The following is a 15,550-nucleotide window of genomic DNA, read 5'->3' as shown; positions in this document are numbered from 1 at the left end:
CTCGGGGACCGCTGTAACCCACTACCCATTACCACCCCCCCCCCCCCCCCACGACCCGATATCCAACCCCAGCAGCCGGCTCGCCTTGAACCGTCACCCACGAGAACTACACTCCAGTGCCCCAGCCTACACGGGACGCGACGCCGGAAGCTCCACCACCCCTGCCGTCGCCACGTCGATCACAGCAGCAGACAAGACCTCCGGAGAGACTCCAATACACGAACTTTTAAATACACTTCACCCTGCCGGACTCATTTTTAAACAAGGGGTGAATGTGGTAAACCACTGTTATACCTGTCTGTATGTGTATGTGTATTCCACCAGGTACAGGTCTGGACATGCCTCGGCTGACTCCTCCCACTATTCCAGGTATATAAGTGACTACCTCCCAGTCCCTTAGTATTCTGGACGGGTCGACCACTCGAGACTAGACCTTCAATCTTTAGTTAATAAAAGCCTGGTTGTTACTCGCTTAACCTCAGTCTTTTGAGTAATTGATGGCGCATCATTCACTAAGATGAAACCTGTGATGGAGTGATTTAGCTGTGATGTGAGACTGATGAAACTTGGTTTATTGTCCCTGGAGATTGAGCTGTTTAAAGTAATGAAGGGAATTGACAGGGTAGATAGGGAACAACTCCTCTTTCTAGCGAGAGAATACAGAGTAAGGGGATATAATCTTAGAATTCAGACTGAGGTATTTTCAAGTGAAATCAGAAATGAAATTCACACAAAGCACTGCAAAAATATGAAATGCATTGTCTCAGAATACTAATGAGGTCTACTCCTTTTAATTTTGAGCTAATTAATTCATATCTGATTCATTTTTAGCACTAAGTTACAATTTTAGATTATTGATTTGAATTACTGAATAATGCAGAATTGATGGTGCAAAAAATAATTTTGAATTATCTGGAGTAGATTGTAGATGCAAAATCAACTGAGGTGCTTAAAAGGTAGAGACAGTGAGAGACTTGTTTACTTGGGAAATAAGGATATTAAGGGATATGGACAAAGGTCAAGGAATTGGGGATTAAAATGAGATTCCATGACTGACAAAATGATGGAGCCACCTTAGTGGGCTGAATGGCCTCCTCTTGTTTCTAGATTTCTTTAAAACCTACCTTTTTGACCAAGCTTTTGATCATCAGCCCTAATATCAAAGTGTCCCGACTCGAAACATTGACTCTGTTTCTCTCTCCTCGATGCTGCCTGATTTGCTGAGTGTTTCCAGCATTTTCTGTTGTTATTTCTAATATCTCCTTAAGTGGCTCAGTGTCAAACTTTGTTTGATATCGCTCCTGTGAAGCACCTTGGGACGTTTTACTATGTTAAAGGCGCTATATAAATACAACTTGTTGTTCCCTCCAATATCTCCTGGCAGACTTGTAAACTACACTTATCTCCACACCCTGCATACCAATTTATGCATTGTTCTCTTTCTCTCCTCTCCCACTGTTTGCTGCATCCAATCTGTACCATACATAGTCTTACACTGCCATCTTAATTCAACCTTCCAGGTCACTTGTTCACAATTATTTCTCTCTGCTGGTGTAAATGCTGACAATTATTTCTCTCTGCTGGTGTAAATGCTGTGAAGTAGCCTAGAGATTATGTTATAACTGTTTTCAAAGTCATTGTTCTTGGTTTGGAGAAGCTGTTTGTAAAGGTGTGCTGCCTTCTAGTGGTGGAAATCTGGGAATGGTTCACCCACCTGCTCGCGAGGAATAATTTGTGCTGAAAGAGGGATTTAAGGAGCCAGAAGAAAAATAATACCCATTGGTGGCCCTTTTTCGCAAATCACAATTTATGCATGTTAAATTGTAATTGCTTCAGTGGCAGCCTGTTGTGTTGTGAAATAGAGGAACAGGAGAGGAACTAATAGTTGAGGCAAATAGCATTGATAAATTTTAAGGGGAAGCTAGATAAACATATGAGAGAGAAAGAAATAGAAGGATATGTTGATAGGGTTAGATGAAGTCGGGTGGGAGGAGATTCGTGTGGAGCATAAACACCGGCATGGACCAGTTGGGCCGAATGGCCTGTTTTTGTGCTGTACAATCTATGTAACTTGAGCACATAAAGCTAGGTTGACACTCCAGTGCTGTGCTGAGGGAGTGCTGCACTGTCGGAGGTGCCGTCTTTCGAATGAGATGTTAAACCGAGGCCCCGTCAGCTCTCACAGGTGGACGTAAAAGATCCTATGGCACTATTTCGAAGAAGAGCGGGGGAGTTATTCCTGGTGTCCTGGCCAATAGTTATCCCTCAACCAACATCGCTAAAACAGATTATCTGGTCATTGTCACATTGCTGTTTGTGGGACCTTGCTGTGTGTAAATTGGCTGTCGGGTTTCCTACATTACAACAGTGACTCCACTTCAAAAGTACTTCATTGGCTGTAAAGCGCTTTGAGACATCCGGTGGTCATGAAAGGCGCTCTATAAATGCAAGTCTCTCTTTCTTTCTTTAATTCTATGTAATAAAGGAACAGTATTTTGAGTAATCCTGATGATACTGATGTTGCTGAATAATAATCTTAATTCCAACTCTGTCCATTAAGTCCCTCTTTCTTATTCTTTCCACAGAAGATCTGTCTCTCAGCATTTCTGTATCTAACTGCCAAGTCCAGGAGAACGTGGTAAGTCAGCCTTTATTCCCTCCAAGTGCTCCAATAATTTGCAATTTACAGCAATTTAAACCAGGAAATTATAGGCCAGTTAGTCTGTCTTCAGTTGTTTATAAACTGCAAGAATCTATAATACAGCCTGAAATGACGAAGCACTTGAAGAACGAGTCAATCAAGGCCAGTGCGCATTGATTTCTAATGGCCTTGCAGAGTTCTGAAGAAATAGCAGAGAGTCGTAGGTAAAGGAAATGCAGTGGATGAGGTTTATATAGATTTTTTAAAAGCATTTGACAAGGTGATCATTGATCAATATGAATAATCCGGACTTAAGAATTTAGGGCAAACAATATTGTAATTTGTTCCAAAAAAAACACATTGGTGGGAATGGCGAGTTGCGATCAGGGCATAGATAGGCTAGCAGGTTGGGTAGATAAGTGATGGATACAGTTCAATGTGGACAAATGTGAAGTAATGCATTTTAGAAGTGAGATAAGGGAAAGAAAATACACCTGAAGTGGTAAGCTTTTAAATGAAGAAGAGAAGAACATTATAAATGCACAAGTCACCAAAGGTGGCGTCATAAGTAGATAAGGTCATAAAAAGACACAAGAGAATCCTTGGTTTTGTTTTAGAAGCACAATACAGAGGAAAGGAACTAAAGTTGAACTTAAGAGAAAACTTCAGGAGTATTGCTTGCAGTTTTGGGTACTCTTTTATTAGAAGGATATATAGTTAATAAAAAATTTGGAGTATAGATTTAATAGGAAGATTTAACCAAGGATGAGGTTTATAGTTATGAGGAGAGACTTGAAAAGTTGGGCGCTTTTTCACCAGAGCGGATAAGGTTGCTGTTGATCAGATGGAGACCTACAAGATTATGAAGGCCTTTAATAGATGTAATGGTGATATATTGGGCTGTAATTTGCGGCCTCTAAGGGCCGTAAAGGTCGTGCAAGTTCCGGGATTTTGTGCGCGAAGCACATGTGCGAAAACCCGGGACTTGCGATCTGTCAAGAATTTTTTTTCAATCATTTATACATTTAAAAACCTGTTATTTTTAAATAAATAAATAAAAATAAGGTTATTTTTAGCCCCTTTAAAACATTGACATTTATTTTTCAAAAAATTAAATTTTTGTTTTAAATATTTAATTAAATGGCATTTTAATTGATTTTAAATACATAATTTTGTTTTTATTTATTTGATGTGTAGATGTATTTTTGGGGGTATTCCCATTCATGCTTATGGGGATTCTGTACATAAGCATGATGAATGGGGATTCCCTTCTTTCATTTGTTGGGTCGGTCCACGTGATCCCGGGGCACTTGCAAACCGCGTGCGCCCCTGGGATATGTGGGCCTCTACCCGCGGGTACCCAGAGAGGCCCAGGACCGCGAGTCTCCGTACCTCCAGGACCACCAGGTACGCGGGCATTTTATTTGCGGATCGGAGTCATTTCCCCGCCGTAAGCCTCCGACCGCAAATTCATGGTCATTGTTTCCACTGGTCAATGGGATGGTAACAAGAGGGCACAAACTTAAGGTAATCGCTGAAAGAATTAAACGGGAGGTAGAAAAACTTAGTTAGCACTGGGGCGGTTAGAAAGTGAAATTCTGTGTTGTTTCGGCACAAGTTTCAAGCAAATTCTGGGCCAATAAGTGTTGAATTTACTAACACTCTTGGGTGTGTCTCAGCAACACCATTCATAGAGTATATACAGTATGTTTTCTTTGTTTTCTTGCAATGTGCCATACCATTCACTTATTTCATCTACCACTGTTCCACTCAGTTTGATTTTCACTCATTTTATTAATGTGGCAGCTTGGCCCAGTTGGCAGTGCCCTATTGTGACAACCAAGAGCTTTCCCTGTAAGTAAAACAACCCGTGTTTATAGAGATGGGACAAAAACAGGAGCCCCCCCCCCCCCCCCCCATGAAAAGATCTGAATTGTAAAGCAAACTTAGGTTTTCAAAGTATAATTGTAGCAGTTCTTGACTTTTTTTTCAACTCGTGTGTGCGTAAAACACCGTGGTTAGGCACAGGTCTCTCAACACTGTGGTCATCGCTTGACCACTACTGCTGAGTAATATTGGTGTCAACATCTTTGCCTTTTCTGTACCAGGCTGACTTTTCAGCATAGCATTTTCAACGTTGTGATTATTGTAAAATTCCAGTTACTCAGTGAATCGGTTCCATGAGTATCCTGTCTAAGATCCATGCTATTGACTACAGCTTCCTATTTAGTAGTCTCAGGAAGCCACCCGGATATCATGTAAAGTAAGGTGATAAACTTATGCTGTAGATCTCTGTAGTCTTAGTGTTCCTGCTCCCTCAAACTGGTAGATTTGACTGTTGTCAGAAACCCACAATTCATGCATCAACAGGAACATGTGGTTGTGTGGGCAGTACGGGGACAGCAGAGGAGCCTACAGATGATCACATAAATTATTCACACACTGCATTTGGTTTCAACCTTGCACTACCTTTGTTACAGGATATCAGCTCTGTGTACCAGATCTTTGCTGATGAGGTGCTGGGTTCAGGGCAGTTTGGAATAGTATATGGAGGTAAGTCGCACAGTACTCCTGGTCATAACAATTCATATTTTTGTCTTTTTAAACCACAGTGCTTTTTGTTGTAAACCAGTCACTGCAACAATAATTTGCCCAGGTACACCTGAGGAAACTTGAAAACTACCAATGCTAAGCTCTCAAATTCCAGACCTCATTTTCATCCCAAATAAGGCACGTCTGTCATGGTGATCTCACGGATTCTGTCCTTGCTCAACTCCTATGAACACTGTATTAATCCCCTCCCACTAAAAAGACAAAAATATGTGTAACTTTCAATTTCATTGGTAAAAGAACAAACAGGAAAAGGAGCAAATGGGAGCACATACAGCTTAAGATTCAACTGAAGCTGTTCTTGTATGCGTAAGTTGGCATTGCAATTGCTGAGCTTTCAGGTGGTAAGATTTTCTAGATGCCTGTTAACGGGGCTTTTAGTGGCATCAGTTGGTAGGACGGGTTCATGCCAGCACTTCTCCACAGGCTGAGTTCCTGTTGCTGACTGGCTTTCAGGGGAAACACAAAATGAAAGCTAAACATCTCACCACAGAGCGGAACGAAAAGTCAGAGTGAGAGTAACCTGGGTCATACTTGCACACCTAACAACAACTAACAGCTCAACTTGGCAGAGGTTTCACCTATCATAATATTGGGTGCTCTTAATTTTATGCTTAAATATTTAGAAAGGTAGGGGTGGTATTTGAAGAAATGGCATGTGACCAGCAAAGTCTATTGTTTAACTTTCCTTTCAAGCAGACACCATCAAAAGATCTGATTCCAGTTTGGAGTGATGTGTCTATTGATTACACAGAACTAGACTTCTAACCCATCGCCATCAGCAGTTTTACACGAGGCATTGAGAAGCTACAAGTGCTTCCTCTGAAATCTTTAAAATTGGGTCTTTTGGTAATCACAAGCAGTATTGCAGAATCTACTCAATCAATCATGTTACTTGTACTTGAGCAATTTATGAAGAACACAGTTCGCAATCCTTACAGTAGTTGGGTAACTATCCAAAAATATAAGTTCCAGGAACTTGGGAAAATCTCAACATTGGATGCATGATGTAAAATGTTAAACTTTGCATGTGACTGTTCCTCCCCGTAACTTATTATAATTTATAACATATTAACTTGCATAATGTAATTTTCTGAAAACAGGGCAGCAGCACAGAACATTTGTGCTCTGTCATGCAGAAACAAAATGTGGGTTCACTGAGATTCCACACGTAGTAAGTTCCCCAATCCTGGCTATGCCAGTATGGGGAACTCATGATCCTGAAACCAATCCTTTTCATTGCCTGCATAGAACTGTATCGACCACAATTTTTTTTTGTGGCGGGGGGAGGGAGGGGAAACATTCTCTGAATACAAAAGCTGTAATGTCTGTTATGTATGTGTAGGAAAGCACAGGAAGACTGGAAGGGATATGGCAATCAAAGTGATTGATAAAATGAGATTCCCCACAAAGCAAGAAAGCCAGCTTCGCAATGAGGTGGCCATCCTTCAGGTAGGAAAAGCAAATGTTAGTGCAACTTTTTGAACGAGGTGAATTCAGCTATGAATAACAAGTGTTTGCCTTGTGAAATAAGTAGTTTCAAAGAAGTTGGGCATTTGTTGAAATCTGTATTTATTTTTAATTTATCATTGCTTGGATAGCTCAATAGGTTACAACATTGACTTTGCATTTTCTGCCCAGATTGATGGGATGAAAGTCATCTGCTGGCTGTAAAGGTCATAATTGAAATTAATTTTGGCATACTTAATCTATTTCCTAGCAGGCAAAAATACAGTGTAATACTGCATATTATTGGACATTAATCGATACAAAATTGTCAGTCTCACCCAAGTGATGTTTGTTGTGGGAAATAGAAATGTCACAGTGATTGAAGGCCTGTTTGGCTCATTTGGTAGCACTCTCGTCAGAAGGTCATGAGTTCAAGCCCCACTCCAGGACTTGACCACATTATCTAGGCTGAAACATCAGTGCAGTACTGCGTTGCTGGAGGTGCTATCTTTCAGATGTAACACTTGAGGCCCTGCCTGTTCCTGTTACACTGTTCAAGCTCTGTGTCCTGACTAACATTTCTCTCTCAGCCAAAACCACAAAAAAAAAAGCTGGTCATTTATTTCATTGCTGCTTGTGGGATCTTGGGCACAAAATTGGCTGGAGTGTTTGCCTACATAACAATAGAGTGACTACACTTCAAAACGTAAGTCATTGACTGTGAAGCACTCTAGGATGTCCTGAGGATGTGATGAGGCACTATATCAATGTAAATTCTTTATTTTCTTTGCTCTTCTGAGGTAGGGACTAAGGCACATGTTGGGGGCAGAATAAGAAGGAGCTGTATTCTGTATCTAGCTCAGTTATACCTGATCTGGAAGCCAGTGCTGAAACTGGATGCGAGAGTGTTTTGATTTCCCAGCACTGCGATACCTTCTCTGGATGAGCTCAAAAATGTGTGAAGTCTTATTTTATTTAAAAGTTCCAATTGGCAAAATACATTTGGGATTGTAAGGTTTCAGATTTGGTTGCCTATAATTACCAGAGCAAATTTTGTTAGGATGCATTCTTTTATCTAATTTATTTTAAAAGGTCTAGCTGAATAAATAACAACTTTACAAGTGAGCTGTTAAGTTGGTGTGGTAACTATAAGTGTGTTGTGAATATACATGAAAAAAATGCCTACACTAAGATTTTAATAATGATCATACAGGTCAATTTTACATATTCTCTTTTAGAATTATTTTTGTCCTAGATATTAGCTTTTGCTGTGTCACAAGATTCCTTGTCCAAGATAAGATAGCAAGCAATCCAGGCTTGTAATGATGTTGGTTGACATGGCAAGAATGATGCTGGTTGACTGGTGTCTGCCTATTTTTGTTTCCCCCCAACCCCCATCGGAAAGCACATCATCTCCACTAGCTGACACACTAGTAGGAGTCACGGCCACAAGCCCACATCCTACCACGCTGTGGTAGGATGTTTTAGTAGACCAACACTCTGTTATACCAGCCCACTGCTCCTACGGGTCTTAATCTTCTCTCCCTCCTCCAGTTTTCTCCCCTCTTTTTCGTGAAGGTGCTGACTCAGGCTGGGGTATTGTTCCACGGATGCTGGCCACCCACTGGAGGAGGTGGGAGGAGCAGAGCAGCAGGACAGAATATTGCCTCTTGCTTTTAGATCCAAGGTGCAGAACACCATTCCCTGATTTACAGGATAGGAAGGTGTCCCATCCTATCACTGTCCCGATGGCAGTCTTAAACCAGTCACGAGGTGGTAGATGAGAAAGGCAGACCTGCCCAGCCTTATTCATTTGACATGAAAATCACAAAACCAGCTGTTTTTGATTGTAAATCTCATTTGTAAAATATCCCTGATATTGACAGCTCTGGACAGAGGCTGCATTACATTTGCCCTTTCATTGTGCCTGTTTAAGTACACATACAGAGCAATGCTTTACCTGAATAGAGTGGTGTGAGCAAACAGTATGGGCTGGATTTTCTCGATGGGAAGCTTTTGGAGGCGAGACTGCTGCTTGCCGGCTTTCAATCCTACCTCCATCAGCTTCTGGCCAACCAACAGGATTTTCCCCTGATTGACCTTGTCAGCGGGCTCAGCAGGCCAATTAGAGGGAAGTCCGTGACCGAGCATGTCAACGTATGACGTGCCATTTGTCAAGAACTTTTGAAAGAAGAAATGTCATCATTTGACAGCTCTGTGAAGCTGTCAAACACTGACATTCTCTGTAGTTTGATGAGTCCTTGTGTTCAGGACTCATCAAACCTTTCAACTTTGTAGAAATCACCTGGCAGTTGGTTTGGAGGATCCAACAGCCAGTCTGTGATCTCTACAATGGAGATGTCGGGACTCCGGCTCCACAGCGGCTGAAGGCTGTAGGCAGAAACAAAGGTAAGTGAAGATTTTATAACACTTTACACTCACCTTACATACTTACCACTCCACACTTGCACCCATCACTCACCTCTACATCACACTTTCAGACCCCTCCGACCCCCGCAGGTCTCCTACACCCTGGCAGGGTTCCCCGAGGTTGGGAAGCCTGCACTTCAGAACGAAAAATGGGGATAATCCTATTTTCCTCCTGGTAACAGGCAGTTAATAGGCTTTAATCCCTTTCCTGCCTCGAGGAGATGGGACTCAGGGCAGGACGGCTTCCCGCCTCCTGGCAAGAGGGCACGGAGGTGGATTGGGGGCGGGTTTGTCACCCGCCCCCAAATTCTGCAACTTTACCGGCAGTCCCGCTTCCATACCCGCCTCCTCGGGGCTGACAAATCCAGCCCTATAACTCCATGCAGTCCCCTTGCACTACCCTCAAAGCAGATGTTAAGTGTCAAACTAGTGTCTGCAGTATCACAGCAGTATTCATTAACAAGTCTAATTTTGCACACAAATACAAAAATTTATAACCAGCCTTTACACTCATTTTTAAATTTTTTAACAAAAAGTCTTGTTCATTCTTAGAACCTTCATCATCCTGGAATTGTAAATCTTGAGTGTATGTTTGAAACTCCTGAAAGAGTCTTTGTCGTCATGGAAAAACTCCACGGAGACATGCTGGAAATGATCTTATCCAGTGAGAAAAGTCGCTTGCCGGAACGCGTCACCAAGTTTTTAGTCACGCAGGTAATTTTAGTTTGATTCTCTTTCCCCTCACCCCCACCCAGCACCTCCTCTCTCTCCCAATGCCAACAGGCTTCAGAATAAGGAATAGTCGCATCCCACTTTATCATAAATGGCTGTCATTGTTCCAACGCTGCAATCACATGTTCAGAAGTTGAGATTACTTGTGAAGTTGTGAATTAACCCTCTGGGTACTGAAAGCGAATGCCAGCTTTTAGAATATGTGCAACTATTTCCCCCCACCCCCCCAAAATCCCTAATGTTACACCCCCACCCCACCTCTTGCTTTTAAGGATTCCGCTCTTCCTTGCAGTACACTATTCCCTGCCTGAATAGGCAGCTAGGTGCTGTCTGCAAATGCTCCTCTTCTTTGTCAAAAGAAGATGCAGTGGAGCAATCCACATCAGCTGGCTTTCTAATTATTCCTGCCTTCCCCCCCCCCCCCCCCCCAACAGTTTGGCAAAGATTGTGAATAGTCATTTGAAGAATCGTGGGTGTGAAAGCATGTTATCCTCCATGGAGCTCACTGGGCTGTATGCTGTAATCTCGGATGATGTGTGTTATAAAGTAAGCAGTCACACAACACCAGGTTATAGTCCAACAGCTTTATTTGAAATCACAAGCTTTCGGAGCGCTGCTCCTTTGTCAGGTGAAGTCAGGTAATGTTTCCAACCTGTAAACATCTGACATGATTCTCTGACTATATAAGCTGTGTCTTTATGCATTTCTCCACTTCACCTGACGAAGGAGCAGCGCTCCGAAAGCTTGTGATTTCAAATAAAGTTGTTGGACTATAACCTGGTGTTGTGTGACTTCTTACATTTGTCCACCCCAGTCCAACTCCGGCATCTCCACACCATGTTATAAAGTAGAATTGGAAAACAGTGTCTTGATTCATTGTATTCAAGGAATGCAGTCCTCAGATAGGATCTGACTCGAGAGCTGGATCTCTTGCAATTTCTCGGTATGAAAGCGGTACAGACACAGGAAGGAAAAGATGTAATCGCTGATGCTTTTCATTTTGGTTTACAAACGGTTACTTTGTTGAAGACCTCAGCAGCCACGCCAGTGTGTCTGTACGCTGGTAGAAAGAATCCTTATTTTCAAACCAGAGTTACAAAATATTCACTGTTACACAAAATTAATGTTCATTAGGAGTATGGATAAATGTTAACTGAAGATACGCTGGGCAGCAGTCACCCAGCATGTTGATGTTCAGTGCAGTAGTGGCAGACCTTGGTCGCAAGGGAGGAAAGACAGGGAGGGGGAAAGAGAGATTTTTTAAAAAGGGCAGAAGTGCTGATATGTTCTGTTCCCTCCCATCCCATAACATTTAAGTGATATTTGAGTAGAGGAGAATTTTCATAGATTTTTTAATCTGCTGCCATAATGTTTTTAGCTCTTTCAAAGAGCCAGCAAAGGCACGATGGGCCGAATGCCCATCTTCTGTGCTGCATCATTCTATGATTCTAACTTTGATGGAAACCCTGGAGAAACGGCATAAATGGTTGATTATAGCCGTTTACACCATTTCTCGGGGGATGGGGGCGGTGGTGGATGGATTCTGCTGATATTATGGCGGGAGATTGGGAGAACCCCCACAGAAATTCCAAAGGCTTGTGCTTAAAGTCCATATTGTTTTTCTTTCTCTAGTGTGAAAGAACCACAGCAACACACGTTTGGGGGTGGGGGAACTATAGTATTGTATGTCTTGTGTGTCTGTCTGTCTGTGTGTAAATATTATAGGGATATTAGCCCGTAATTTGCGGTTAGCGGCGAAGCAAAGGCACTCGCCACTGGCCCTGAAGAAAGCTGCCCACAGAGATCTCGTGATCGTTTACCTTTCTCGACGTGCAATTGATTGTAGCACTGTGTGATGGGAATACCTGAACAAGCTGTCTAAGCAGCCAATCACATTCATGAATTCTCTCAGACAGCAAACCGGGAAATAAAAAGCAGCTTTTGACCTCACTTTTTAAAAATGTTAGAGAGAGCGAAATAAAGATTGGGATTTTCACATGGGGATAAGGTAGAAGCTGAAATATCATAAAAGAAAAATAATTTTAAAAATATTGTAATTTTTATCATAATGGAGAAATTTGACACTCAACAAATATAAAAATTAGTTTTTCAGGGCTAGAATGGTTGTTAAGCAGTCAATACTCTGTTAAAACCCCAGTTACACCTATTCCAACAAGGTTTAACAGTTAATGGGGTATTTAACAGTGATATTAGCGCAGAAAAGCTCAAGTTTTCATCAGTTTCACTGATTTCACAGATTGCCAGCTATGGGGAAGGGGCAGGTCCACAGCACTGCCAGTGTTGGAGCAGTGAATGACTGACCGCAACTTCAGGATTTCCTTGTTTAGATGTGCATGCGCTAAATCCTGAAGTTAGTCAGTTTCAGTGGGGTAATGATAGCGAACGCTGACCGTTCACCGTCATTACACATTGCAAAATCCAGGCCATAATGCTTTGTGATGATTTGTCTTTTTATTTCCCCCTTTCTCCTCTCTATAGTCTCCCAAGCAGAGAAGGTACGCAGGTGTTTGGATTCTAGGCTTCTACCTATGTGCCAATCTCAGACTATCCACTATGAAGTACACAGAGGGAGCACTCTGCTTCTGCTGTCCACCTTTCATAACACCATGGAGATTATGGACTAACTGTGTGATGAACCACAGTTTTAAGCTCCCATCCTGGTATCGAGCATGGGCTATTTGGGATAATTAACACTTTGTTAATTTTGAGTGTCTAGGATCGCCTGTTTTTCATTATTTGTGGCCTGGCCTGTAGCTTAACTGATGCAGATATGTTACTGGATATCTTTCATTGGTTACAAAAAAACTAGGAAAAGGACCTAGGAAAAGTACAGTGTATGTTGTACAGAAATAGATGGTCAGAAATGAGTTTCACTTGTATGGGTTTGCTCATAACTAATACTACAAGATTGCGTATAGTACAAGTCCCATTCACCTTAATCATTCGGTGCCTATAATCATCTCACTTAGTGTAAACTGTGGGATGAAAACACTTTTTATTTCATACAAAGCTTAGCAATATATCTGTCTGGATCTCTTTTTACTAAATGTATTCATTTTTTTAAAGATTCTGGTGGCATTAAGACACTTACACTTTAAGAACATTGTACACTGTGACCTGAAACCTGAGAATGTACTACTTGCTTCAGCAGACCCTTTCCCTCAGGTGAGTTGTATTTTGTCAAAACAATGTTTTTATTTTGTTCCTTTTTGTCCAAAGTAAATCTTAATGAACACCAGTTTATATCCTCGCATTTATTAAAATTAATTATGTTTCTTTATATTCGGGGTTTTAAATTATACATTATACTTTCAATCTGGCTGCCCAATTAACTCACTTGCTTTATCATGTCATCTCATCCATGGGATATCAGTTGTATACCACAGCTTCACATTTGTATCCTTTGCACCTTCTTCCTTTTTTTGATTCTTTAGGATATAGTGATGGTTAACAACACAATCAGAGGTATTGGTTTGAAGGTGTCACTAAGTCCATGCACAGTCAAAACCGAATCTCCATGTGTTTGACTATTATCTGCACTAACTTTAATTTAGTGCTCTTCCACTAGTTCAGTAACTCCTCCAAACCAGTGATGACACTTTCCTGTTTAGGCAAAAATATTCAACAGGGAAAAAAAATGCAAGTGCAATAACCAAAGTAAACTCAAGTACAGTATGTTGAAATTAGTGATGCTGTTTTGTTTCTGGTTTTGGTGTTCGCACTGTAACTCACTTCACTGCAGAATGAAAGAATGTGGGTTTATGTCTGCAATTCTCTTCCATAGCTCCTCATGGCCCACCAAGAGTCATGTTGTGTTGGCCTGGCAACATGGCCGTAGAAGCTTCAATCACATTTCCCTCAGTATACAGTATGAACAATGAATCAACTGCAGAAGCTAACCAAAAGCATAAAATGTCACAATAATTGAAAAGTCACTTGCAAGGAGTCATCCTAAACAGGAATAGTTGTTTTTTAAAAGCCACTTAATTATTTTAACTTGTATTATCTTATACTGCATTGAACTAATTCCAACAGTTAAGATCTTGGATTTATTCCACTGCTACAAATGCATTAATCTTAAAAGAATTTAGCACCAAGCAGCAATTTATCTAATTTCAATACTGAAAAATCTTTGGTCTGCATAGCCAATCTTAACGTTGTCCTCTTTTTAAAAAAAAAAAAACTCCATGGTGATTGGATGATGCCACTAAGTGAACAAATCATGTGAAAAACACAGTTAAAGAAAAGAAAGACTGGCATTTATATAGCGCCTTTCATGACCTCAGGACGTCCCAAAGCGCTTACAGCCAGTGAAGTACTTTTGAAGTGCAGTTGCTGTTGTAATGTAAGAAACGCGGCAGCCAATTTGCGCTCAACAAGCTGCCACCAACAGCAATGTGATAATGACCAGATAATCTGTCATCCAGGTAAAATTCAGATCACATCAGTGTGAGGTCACCTAAACCAGGATGGTACAAAAATCTAGATTGCATTCCAGGCAGCTCCCTGCCCCTTTTGTTTGTACCATATAGTATGGAAATAATTCATGTTAGAAAAAATTAGATGTAAATATTAATAGTATACGGAAAGCTAAACTGAGGCACAGATTATGAGTTGGTTTTGCTGATAATAGTATCATTTGTTTCCCCCACCCTGTGTTCTATTCTCGACTGAGACATTGTGGCATCATGTGGTATAGGTTAATAATTCTTTGTGAGCGATTTTTATTTTTGAAAGTTGCACTGCTGGGGATGGCTCTTTTTAAATCAAAGTTCCTGATCCAAGCATAAAACAATAGCCAATTTTAGCTCGGCACATTAAATTTAATCCATACACTGACATTTCACCCCAGAGGCAATGTCACATTAGAAAATCTATTGACTTCTATTTAGTAGACATTTCTGTTAAATGTTTCCTGCTTTTAATTATATTGAATGGCAGAATGAATGATTAAATAGTGTACTACAATGATTTGCAAATTGTCTGTTTTTGTCCCTTCCACAGAAATCTTGGGTAACATTTCTTGTCAACTACTTGTATTTATCGGGACTCAGCTGTACAAAATGCATGTCTTGTATTCTGCATTGCACAACAAGGTTGTGTGGTGAAGATTCTGGTTTTAAATCAGATTGTGTAACTTCATACATTTTTAATAACTAGTGGGATAGATATGGGAAAATAACTGCAGACTTCACCAGAAAGGCTTAATTCATGAGCTATAACCAAGTCTGTTACAGGTTTCTTGAAGTCAAATGTTAAATTATTCTTCAATAACTCACATCTCGCATGCCATTCTATCAGATGCCATTCGGTAGTACAATAAATGCACCACTGCCTGTAAGACAGTGATTTCTCATTATGGAGAGCTCCCAGGTTCAATGCAGGAATGCACATCTTGGACCATGTGGGAACTCCAGGACGCTTCCCGAGTCCTGAAAAACCACATGTGCAGGAAGTGTCATCAGTTGGAGGAGCTCAAGCTCCAAGTTTCGGAGCTTGAGCAGCAGCTGGCGTCACTGTGCATCTTCGCTGGGAGCAAGCAGAGGCCAAGCGCAAGGCGTGCACGTCAACCCAAGCACCCCACACACCTGCACCTTCAACCACCTGTGACAGAGACTGTAGGTCCCGCATTGGACTCATCAGTCACCTGAGAACTCATTTTTAATG

General features: G+C 41.2%; 1 protein-coding gene across 4 annotated transcripts in view; it reads left to right on the top strand.

Moving 5' to 3' along the window:
• prkd3 (protein kinase D3) overlaps positions 1-15,550 on the top strand; it is a 477,301-nt gene that overhangs the window by 427,094 nt on the left and 34,657 nt on the right. For all 4 annotated transcript variants that reach the window (XM_085980200.1, XM_085980197.1, XM_085980198.1 and 1 more), the window contains 5 exons: positions 2,586-2,638; positions 5,122-5,194; positions 6,597-6,703; positions 9,683-9,844; positions 12,950-13,048. In XM_085980200.1, coding sequence (XP_085836326.1) covers positions 2,586-2,638; positions 5,122-5,194; positions 6,597-6,703; positions 9,683-9,844; positions 12,950-13,048 — 494 coding nt within the window. The remainder of the gene's footprint in view (positions 1-2,585; positions 2,639-5,121; positions 5,195-6,596; positions 6,704-9,682; positions 9,845-12,949; positions 13,049-15,550) is intronic.

The sequence above is a fragment of the Somniosus microcephalus genome, chromosome 3, assembly GCF_052327205.1.
Source record: "Somniosus microcephalus isolate GS21.2 chromosome 3, FLI_Smic_1.0, whole genome shotgun sequence".
Taxonomy (NCBI): Eukaryota; Metazoa; Chordata; class Chondrichthyes; order Squaliformes; family Somniosidae; genus Somniosus; species Somniosus microcephalus.
This window is presented reverse-complemented; position numbering and strand designations above follow the sequence as displayed.